This window comes from Odontesthes bonariensis, chromosome 7, assembly GCF_027942865.1.
Source record: "Odontesthes bonariensis isolate fOdoBon6 chromosome 7, fOdoBon6.hap1, whole genome shotgun sequence".
Classification (NCBI taxonomy): Eukaryota; Metazoa; Chordata; class Actinopteri; order Atheriniformes; family Atherinopsidae; genus Odontesthes; species Odontesthes bonariensis.
Genome location: NC_134512.1, coordinates 9,698,978 through 9,710,314, shown reverse-complemented (window position 1 = coordinate 9,710,314; position 11,337 = coordinate 9,698,978). Strand labels below are relative to the sequence as shown.

The window sequence follows — 11,337 nt, the reverse complement described above, 5'->3', positions numbered from 1 at the left end:
ATAATTCAATTAAGTCTCAAATATGTCAACTGATTAAAGGTGAACTATAAATTACATAAATGTTTCAGCCATTACAGTTACTTTCTATGCTCACATATTTTTAGATTTATTGAGAATATGTATCGCACCCCCCTATTCGACGTGCGGTGGTATCGCCCTTCCCATCTGTTCAGCTCCGGTGAGACGCTGATTGAAACAGATTGTTGAGCTCCCCGGGTCGCAATGGCAACCACCCCAACAGGACGGCAGTGGAAACTTTTTTCTTATTTGTAATGTTACGGAGGCATTATAAGTCGCTGAGGAAACTACTTTCTAATGTGAGAAATAAACGTTACACATTTTTACCAGACCGAAAATGTCCCAGGGATGTACAGTTTCTGTGGAAGAGATCCAGTCTTGGTGGGAAGTCCCCGCCATAGCCCACTTCTGCTCGCTGTTCAGGACAGCGTTCAACCTTCCTGACTTTGAAATAGAGGTAATTAATAATTGTGAGAGCTCGTATTAACGTGTATGTCTTTTATTGCGGAAATGAAGAGTTGTTTGTGTCAGCATTTTTGTCTACATGGTCAGCAGATCGTGTTTGGTACAGTCTTTTGGTTAACCAGCTTAGCAGTGTTCTCTGAACTTTTACGTTAACGTTACTGGGGCAATCCTGTTAGGTAACGACCTAGCGAGTTAGTTAGCTAAGCTAAACGTTAGCTGTGAGTGCTAATTGCAGTTCCTTAAAGTTGGAAATGTTCCCACAGGCTTAGCCTTGATACAATATTATGATGCAGTTTAACCTTACGATTTCCGCTGTGAATTACGTATTGCTTTAAATCAAAGGATGCCCGGTTGTTCCTCAGTAACTTTATAGGTCCTCTTGAACCATGTGCCACTCGTTTGTTTTCATTTTGCCAGAGACTCGTGTTGAGGTTAAAGAGTTGGCTTATTTCAGGTGATGTGAGCAAAAAAACACACGCGGGGGACAAAAGTTTCGCAAAGATTAATATGTAACTGGTAATTCCGTTTATGTTACATTTAAGTGACTAGAATTGTTTCCTTTTTGACGACGAGACGCGCATCAAATTGAATCGTCGTTCCACTTTTTCCAGCAAAGTGCTCGTCTCTTTTTCTGTCAGATAAAGTTAAGTTCATGCGGCGAGGTTTGAGTTTATTGTCTTGCAAGCCATCTGGCCTGGGTAGCCATAGGGACGCAGATGCTGTTCGGGCATTGTTTGTTCGCCCAAGTCCCATTTTGTTTCCAGAAACGAGGGTTTAAACGTTTGGGTTGCGATATCAGTCGGTTACTGTAAATTATCGAGGCGACGCTGCCCGAGCACATTGTGTGCTTTATAAGAATAAACGGATTTTTAATCATACCACGGAGGCGTAAGTGAACTTTAACACATGCACCGACCAGCTTGATCGCTGAAATGTGCAAAGAGTTCACCGTACAGTAAAGTCACATGCTTCTATGCTGGCTTTGCTTCATGGTTAATTTAGATGGGTTGATCTGTTGAGCGAGGAATCGTTGCTTTTTAAAGAAACTGATAAAGTCAACATCGCACATCAACAGTCTCCATCACTCAGCCACCCCCACCCCCTTCAGCAAAGAAACACGTAGGCATCGGCTTTGTTGTTAAGCGCAGTGCGAGCCAGATGGGGCATTACACTGCGCCTAGTTTCCATGAAAGTTCAGGGTTTTGCGCTGCTGCTTTGCCCCCAAGGATGGGATGTGATTTATGTAAAATTTGCTTTAATAGTTAATCTAGAAACAAGTTATACAGTTTCAAAATTTCGTTTGAATGTGAACCTCAAAGCCTTCCAGAGGTTTAACGTGGTTTAACAAGAGGGTCCTACGGCACCAGCCCACTATGAATAATCTATTCACCCTGAACCATCACTAAGCAGATCACATGTGTGGCTACACCCCTCTGCTGGATTTCGAGGAGACATTGAAACTGATGTGGTCTCCTTCTACTTTGACATCTTAACTTAATTGGACTCATGAGTGATCAAGGTCACAACTCCTCTGATTCGCAATTAAATTATCAGCAGTTGCATTTATAATAATTGCTAGAGAGTAAATGGCACACAGAAAACTCTAGGCCTATGCTTTGTGTTAAACTGCGCCTTTTAAAGGGAAACGAGTTATATTGCTTACTGAACCCTCTACATTAAACAACTTTTAGGAGGGAGGTAAATGGTTCTCTCATCATCTATATATGTGGTATTACAGCCCTCTTATTTATCTTCAGTCTGCTGGAACTCAGGATCATGAGTATTGGATTGGACTGTTTATTGAAAAAATATAATCTACTTGTTGAGTTAACCCCATATAGTCATCTTAAAGTAACAAGGTTTTGAAAGATTTGTCTGGATGACATTTTTATGCAGGTAAATACGTGTAACGGATCAATTCCACAGGCCTGTGTGAAGGTTAGACTGTGACATCTGACAAGCTGGGCATGCTGAGTGATATTCCAAAACATTGAAACTTTAATTCTTATTAGGTGACCGGGTCAAGTTTTGGATGTTTAATATCAAAAGTGCAAATGAACATGATTAACATTAGAAGTAGCAAACTTATGAGCGCAGGTATCTGTTTGCTGCTTTGACAATATGGGTTTTATTGTGTGATAAATAACTCAATAAATAAACTCAATGTAATAAAAAAAGAAGGCATTGTATGCTATTTCTAGCTGTGTAAGTCTGTGTTGGATATTGTGGATCATATATGTTGTGTGTTTTACTTGAATATACCTTTTTATATGTTGTTGTACCTAAACATGGGGTAAGCAAAGATCAGGGTCATTTGGAAATGTGAATGCATCTTCTGGGGTTGAGTTTTTAAAATATCTATAGTCCCATTGAATTGTTTATGTTGCTTTTATTTTATGCGATCTGTTGCATTGTTCTTTCGGACTGGTTGCGGCCTTAAAATGGCGTGTGACTTTTCAAACAAAGGTATAACAATTGAATATGGGGCTTTTTCATATATAACCACCTCTCATATTTGTAATTAGTGTTTGGAGTTTTGCCTTTACCACTCTGTGCCCTCTGTGATTTGGCGCGTTATGCACATTTTTGAACAGATGCCAGGATTAGGAGGTTATTGCAATTCAGCAATCCAGACTCCCTAAATAAAAAGACACCAGCAGTACAACTCCTCACTGCTTGCTGCACTTGCCGCAGTTACTCAATTTCACGTTGTTTTGACGCTGTGGGTCTGCAAAGTCAAATATTCACACTAGGATCTGGAGTCTGGACATTGGGATCTGGTTTGTTTGCTTTGTGAGAACTTTGTGTCACAGAAATAAGAGGAAGCTGTTGGGCAAACATGTTTGTTTTGCTTAATGCTACATAGCAACAACAAGACAAGCTGGCCTGGGCACTCTCATGAATGTGGCAGACAGTTTAAAACAGATGATCCACCTATGTTTACATGGAATAGTTTAAAGATGATTGGTCGCTATATGTGACATTTGGTAACTTTTAACTTGTAGATCTTCTTTTTCTGTCATCTTCTAAGATATGTTTTTGAATGTGCTGTTCAGAGATTGGTTGGATGAAGTCTGTCAGCTCCAATTACAATCCTATCTTAGGTTGCGTCGGTTGAATTAGCCAAGAATTTGGGGATGAAAAGTGGGCAGGGAAGGAGGCAGGAAGTGGCTGTCGTTGGTTGGAGTGGGGCATGTTGAGTGATTTTTATTTTATTCTGCACTTTACTTTCGTAACCCTGACATCCCACCAGTCCGTCCTTGTTGACAAAGCATGTTTAATTGGTTTGTTGTTTGTGTGCGTCTTTGCTACTGTGTATCTATAGAAAGCAGCAAGGTCAGTTTTGTGGTTGCTGAGGGCTCAAACACACTGGGTCATATGTAGCCACCGCAAAACACAGCTAAATGGCAAATGCTTACTGACTGGGAAAGGAAGTTATGTTTATGGTGTTTTTTTTTTTTAAGATGCGTATCACTGCTGAGTCCATGATTGGGTAATACCACTGACACACCCTCTAAATGACAAAAAAAATATATACCCCAAAGCCTGTTGCTCACTGTTTTCCTGAAAACGTGGTGTTCAACCTGGAAATTCAGCTTGAACATGCCCCTCCTTCTGTATTGCCTTCTTAAACAATGTTTCTGCTTTTAATCTCTGGTATCAGCCATGGAAGATGTATTCTATTCCTGCTCTATGATTGAGCCGCATTTTGACGATGCATCAGCTATAGTTTTATGGCTTCAGACTGAGCAAGAAGCCTGTAGACAACTATTCCTCCCTGCATGTTTAAGCCACCTTTATACAGTATAAGTAACCCTGGAAACAAATCCAGTCTATTATATGGACTCATTGACATGGTTATACAAAATCTTGGCTACCTGCTATATATCCTCACGTCACCCCACTATGTAATGAATCCAATCAAGCCACAGGTACTTGTGTCTATAAGCTGTGGCTATGTCCCAAACTTAATTCATTCTGGTCTCTTTTATTTATTTATTTACATATTGGTGGCTTAAAAAAAAAAAAAAACAGTAGATCCAGACCCCCTCCTTGCCCTGTTTGGGATATCCACAAACTCTGCTTCAGAGAAACTATTTTTCCAGCTATCTGCTTTTGTACACAGCTAGCAAAATGTCTCATTCTACAAACTGAGACGAGCCCTACATTTCACCAGTGGCTGAGAGAGCTCGTAAATGTCTTTCTTGTAGATTTCATTATAAGAAGAGCTTTGTTTTGAACTTGCCAATGAGAAAAATGTGGAAACCATATTAGTGGTCAACAATCCAAAGAAGATAACTTAACTCGTATATCCTAAGTGCTTGATAGAAGAAAGTAAAGTCATACAGACGTAATGTATTCAAATGTTGACATTGGTGATAATGCCTTTTTAAGTTGATATTGCCTCTAAGTTGCAGACTCCCGTTTTGCCTTTTGCGTTTTATAATATTCAGTGTTAATCTTTTTTTTTATTGTCGTTTACCTGTCCATTGTGTTATCCTGTCTCTGTCTCTTTCATAGACTCTTGATATAGTAATGTGCATATTATTTGTCAAAAAAATCAACACATTTGAGGAGTAAAGGGCGCCGAGATTCATGCGTCCACAGGATTAGTTGTGATCATCAAGCTGGCCTGATTAATTACATTAACAACATCAAGAACTAATTAAGCAGAGTAAGATTAGTGCTTATGGACCCTTTCTTTTCATCCATGGATAGGTAATGAAAGAAAATCTATATGACGCAGGTTGTCTCACAGTTTACAAAGGCTTCAGTCTGCACTCTAGTTCCATACGCGTCACTGATAAACCTAAGAATTACGCTAAATTAAATCAAGTAATTACCAGATAAGCCTAGCGATAGACTGGTGACCTCTTCCCGGTGTACCCCGCCTCATCCGGTATCTGCTTGGATGGGCTCCAGCTCCACGTAACCCTTTACACTATGATCAAGTGGGTACGACTGAAAAATGGACATGAAAATAGTTGAATAGAAGATGAGAGCTAAAAAGAGGAGGGGAAACTCTTCCCTCAGTACTGTACATTGAGTCACCACAAAATTCATCCATCCATCCATCCGTTTTCTATACCCATTTAATCAAATTTAGGGCTGGGGTGGAGCCCAGCCCTCTGACTATATTTTAGCTCTAACTCTCTTTTGTACACCTGACTAGTTTTGGTCTGATGTCTGTGTGTGTGTGTGAATTTAATGTGGGAAAGATGTATAGTATATACTTTTTTTTTTTTAATACTTGTAACCTTTCTAATGAATGAGCCATTGAGACCACCATGTTTGCTGCCCTTTGAAAGTGCTGGCAGAGTGGATATTGACAAATTCAGTGATCCAGTCCAGCAGTGCTGCTGTGGCACTGTCGTGGCTGCCCTTTTTCTTTCTACGCTGCTGGTCAGTGATAATGGAGTCTACCCTAGTGTCCCTGGCTATCCTTACAAAGTAGCCCCTTGCACATTGTTCCTGGGCTTATACCCTTCACTGTCACTGGTTTCCACTTTCCTCAGGCCGCAGGCAGCGAGCTGAGAAAGCAGTGTAGAAACTAAAAGAAAGAACAGGTGGGAAGGAAGGGGGAAGTGGAGAAAAGTGTCCTAGAGTTCAGAAGCAAAAGCACATTAGGACCAAAGGGTGATCTACAGGAAGGCGACCCAGGATCAGCATGGCTGTTACTTTTTTTATTTTTTTATTTTTTATTTTTTAATCTCTGTGGTTTATGTTTTAGTTTCTTGGCTATGTGTTGGTGAAATGATGCCTCTGCCAACAGAAGCTGCAGGGTTCTGCTTGATCCTCAATGAGGCACCCCTCGTTGCCAGACATAGCCCCTCATGCCAAGGACCTCTGTCCCTTTGATGTCAGTTCATGTTCTGTTGACAGCCTATTTGGCACATCGTTACGCGTTTATTCCATGTATCTTCATCAGCTGCCTGTCATCATCTCACGGAAATTGCTCTCCTTAGCTGAAAGCTTTATTTTTAATCTAGCGTTTAGAAGCCATTAGATGGCACTAGGACATGATTTGTATTTCACTGCATCTCTGAGAGAGACTCAGTCCAGAGATGGAAATGTCTCAACTGTTGGATATGAGTTAGAGGTGTGAATCTTTGCATGCTGGGTGATTTGATTCTATTATAATTCACCTGTTGACAGTCAGTGGGTAGTCATGGCACTGTAAAAATAGGATTACGGACTAAATTACAATAAAACTGAGTTATTAAGTTCATGTATACAACTTAATCTGACAAGAAATTGAATCGGATCGGGTTACTCGGGGTCGGATTAAAACTCTGAGATAACTCGGTTGAAAGTCACACTAAACGTGCTTGTGGACGGTGAAGCACGTGGTGAATTGGACTTTGCATTCTGCTCATGCTCGAGATTTTTTCCCGGGAATCGTGAACCGGAAGTCAAAGGAAACGATATTACTGTTGTTGTTGTCGCCGCCGTCGGAAAGAAACAAATAACGCAATGGAGAATGCGCCGTTGTGCATCGTGTTTGTACAATAAGCAGCTCATCACAAACGAAATGTAGAGGGACGTAGCTTCATCTTGCTCTTCGTTCAACCATCTTTCTCGAATGCCTGAGTTTGTTGTCGTTGTTGGTGGTGAAGAGGTCAACCGGAAGTGGCTCTATTAGCAATGGTTGAAATGGGTACAGCGCCACTTATCGTATCAGGGTATGACACGCTTTGTGCCAATGATTCGATTCATTCACCGCCATATATCCAAGGATAATTGCCCTTGCTCAAATAAGGAGCATAGCCCAACTATAGCTATAATCGAATTGATCTCATCATGTAGACCCACTGAATGTGATTCATCCAAAAATGCTGTCTCAATGTAGTTCAATGTCTGCCCACAGCTATCAACACAAGCTGTCAGATCATTTGGAATTTCTTTTTTATTCAGTGTTTTTAAAAAAGAAAATAAAAGTGCAGACTAGACGCAAGAAAATCAGCAAAATCAGGTCTCGTACAGGTTCCCTGGTGCTTAATTTTAGTAAATTCCACCTCTATCAAACAAACTTCGTGCTAATTAAATCCAGCAGATTGTTTCATGCCTGCTGAGTGTTGGCTTTTGTCCCAACTTCCGACTCAAAATTCAATTAACCTAAAAAGCAGAATAGTTACAGGGAACTGTAACTCCTGTTGTTGTTTCCTTATACATTTTTAAGATTGGATGACTTAATTGATGATGCTTTGATAGGCTGGCTAAAGCCTTGTCCTCGGCCTTCTAAAAATTGGAAAGCTCCGTTGTTGTTGTTGTTGTTGTTGTTGTTATTCTTGGCCTTCAGTAAAGAGCTCACCTGTTTGTTTATTTTTGTTTTTTTCCCATTATTTTGTTACCTTTTTGAGAACTTAACAGACAGATACTGAAATACAGCTGTCGCCCAAAATTTTACAAGATCTGTAACCTGTGTCTCTGTTAGTAATTGTCTGAAATTATAATAAGACTTTACAATGTCATATTTATCTTAAGCTATTTGCGGCCCCTTTGGCGTTTGCTCAGGTAAGACAACACCATCTCATTGATTCTTAGCTTTTCCCTTGACTTTATCGTGTGGGAGTTAACAACAACTATCAGTCTGAAGAGTGGGTTCTGACAGACTTCTGTCCTTCTTTGTCTTTTAGATGAGGAAACATTCTGTTGCTGTTTCTTGTTAGTTACCCATTCAGTTTTCCCTGTAGACTTTGTTACAAATTATTGTTCCATTTTTAGTTGTATTCCATTATTTAACCATTAAGTTTCTCATTGGCTTACTACATCTAAATCCATCCTTCATTGTAGTTTCAAACTTACCATGCAGTGTCTTCAGTAAATTTGATCTCAAAACTGAATGGTTGTGTGAACGCTTTACTTTGCAGTTCCCTCATTCTTATGTTAGTTTTGATGCAAAGTAAGTGGGAGAATTTTGCACTGCCGTCGTTATCATTTGTGATCAGGTATTTCCCCTCATCCAACTTCATCCTGACTCAAGCTGATTGCTCAGATATATCACGTCCATGAAATATTGTTGACAATTTCCAGAGGAGCTGTGTGTTGGAACACAAATGCCTTCTTCAGACTTTTTGCAGTTTATTCAGCTATTTAGTTAAATGCTATTTTATTTTTTAATTTATTTTGAAAAGGGGTGTAAAAAAAAAAAGGCATCATATCAGATTAAGATGGCGCAAAAGAACACTTCCTTATCAAGCGGCTGTAATTCACACAGACCAAACAGAGGGGAGCCAACTCATCCTTGCAAACAGACCAACTCTCTGACTGCTTTGTCGTCGGCTTCCAGGCTTATCAGTGGCTGTGAGAAAAGCATTTGAAAGAATTTAAAGTTTTTATTTCCTACATATTTTCTGTTAGTTTAATAAAATCTGAAGTTTACTAAGAATGTCCTCTTTCAAAGGTTTTTCTTTTCATCACTTGCTGCAGAACTCGTGTCATCCACTGCGACATCTCCCCATTCAGTCAGCACATCAATCTCACCTTAAATGGGCGGTGGATGTCTCAATACAGCAGCAAGTTTTCCAGATCATTCATGGCGAGTGTGGGGGTGTGTGCTGATAACGTTTGCTGTTTCATACTTTTCTCTGCTTGTGTGTATATTGCTTTCCACTTGTTTATTTATCTTGAAGACCTACCTGCGGGTAGTGTTCATGCCTACAGAAAAATCATCATTAAAGATGAGTTGGAGCCTCATCCTCGACGTGGGATATCTGCTGCTTACTTTCCATCACGTTCCGCCTGCTGTTTGCTTCTACTTGGATGCGACTCAAGAGTTGTTGTAAAAAAAGAAAAGAAAAGAAAGTTGCGCAGATGTAGAATCTGCAGCTGCAAACAAAGTCTGCGCTTTATTCTCCAGACTTTCTCTGGTATTTACATGTGAAACTAGCGTAAACTTATTATCAGCCAAACACATTTTAAAAGCCCTGATTGGGTGTGCATTTAAGAAGCTTGTATTTTATTGTTGTCTTTTACAATATATGATGAAGATCCTCTTAGCTGCCAGAGCCCTGAAACCATCTGCATTGTGCTGTTTCCCCCTTTGTTTTGGGCATTTTCATGAGCAAGCGTCGCTACCTTTTCTCACGTCCCATCCTCACTTACCATAATTTGCCCTTCTACCCCATACCAACCAGCAGTCCCTTTACCCAGTCCCCCTTTTTGAGCCCCAGCCCCTGGCATCACCATAACTAAACCCCAGATGGTGGTTCTTTCTATCCCTTCCCCCTTGAGGGTGGAGGCTCCTCACTCAGAGTGGGTGCTGCTGCTGCTGCTGCTCCCTCTGTGGTGGGAGGGGGGGCTCCTGGTGTGTGTTTGTGTGAGTGTCCTCCTCTCGCTTTTTTTTTTTTTTTTTTTTTTTATAAAGTGTAATTGTAGATGAAGATAGGCTTATTAGATCTGGCAAATAATTGAGAGGAGGCTGCCTGGGAGCATGTCCTTGTTTCTGTTGTGGAGAAAGCAAGTGGATTAACAGGGGAGAATGGGATCAAGGCTTAAGTGTTGCTCCACCACGGCCCAACTTCAGACAGGCACACCGTCTCCTGGTTTCCACCATTTGCACTTTGTAACTGTAGATGGCACTCATTTGATGTTTGTTACTAGCCTTGCCTCTGGGGGCTTTGATGTTTTGGCCTGTGATAGTTGTGAAGTTGTGAGGAAGGATATTACCGGCAAAAAAAAATAAGCGTATGTAATTTAACGATAAACTTGTTTTCTTTCTCTCTTTTTTTTTTTGTAAAGAAGGCCGCAACAGTATCGGCTGCGACATCTGCACAATCACCAGGGATCATTGAAATCAATGCTGGTATATTTGCTTTTGACCTTGGTTTAAGCCCCACACAAAGCAACATTAATCATTTTTTCTCTCTCTTACGCTACCCGCTGGCACATCCCCAGTTCAGCTCTACTTAAAGCCTTATAGGTGTCAACCTTTGACACCTTCTTTTCCAGAGGAAGGTGCATAATGCCCTCAGAACTTTTTCACACTCTTAACGCTGCTTGAAGATCAAAAACCTTTTTGCATATCCTTGTATGCAAAGTGATGGAGCATTGTAAGATGCTGCTGCCCCTCCCCCAGTTGTGATTGACAAGTGAGAGCAGCAGTACATGCATCAGATGGTTTCACACAGGGAGTGTGTGCACAGAGGGGGGAGCGGTGGGGCACATGCACTTTTTTTTTTCCTTTCTGCCAGCCTCATTGTTGCAACTCCCCATGGTTCCCCCTCCCTGTCTCCAGTCTGGGAGGCATCCCTTCAGTTTTGCTTTATCTCTCCGTGTCTTTGCAACTGGATGTGAAGTTGAGATGAGAAGCGATGAAAACTTTACTAAAGCAGGTATTATCCAGTGGGGGCCCTGAATAACGAGACGGGAGTAGGCGGTTCATGTGTTTTATCCTGCCTAAAGATAATTGCTTTGTGTCGGTTTTGTGAGTGTTTTTATTTGTGTGTGGCACAAAATTACAAAGTAAGGAGGCCAAAGAAAAGAGATTTATTCTGGAATATGGAATATTGTTTGTTCCTTTGTGAAACGAGTAAACTAAAACAATGTATAAACCATGGGAATTGTGGGAATGCTTTTCTAAAAGTTTTCAACTGAAAGTTATTTAGAGATCGCTAAGCTGGTGTAGGGCTACACAGAAGAGGCTTCTTACACAGTTTAAACCCAGGTAAACCTGCTAAAGCCCCTCCCTTCATGTTGTAGCAGGTTTATTATCAGTCCAAAAAAAACCTACCTGTCCAGTGAACAGGCGTGTCACTACACCATCATAAGGAATGACATTACATTGCATTGCTGGAGAATGCACTGAAGTAATCGGGCTAGTTTCTTCTTTTGACTTGGACCGTGGACATCAGC

At 40.8% G+C, this 11,337-nt stretch overlaps 1 protein-coding gene across 1 annotated transcript in view; it reads left to right on the top strand.

Moving 5' to 3' along the window:
- Positions 1 to 201: 201 nt before the first annotated feature.
- The window catches only part of cecr2 (CECR2 histone acetyl-lysine reader), a 41,203-nt gene continuing 30,067 nt past the window's right edge, over positions 202 to 11,337 (top strand). The window contains exon 1 of the mRNA XM_075469376.1: positions 202 to 475. Within this exon, the coding sequence (XP_075325491.1) occupies positions 356 to 475 (120 nt within the window). The 5' untranslated portion in view covers positions 202 to 355. The remainder of the gene's footprint in view (positions 476 to 11,337) is intronic.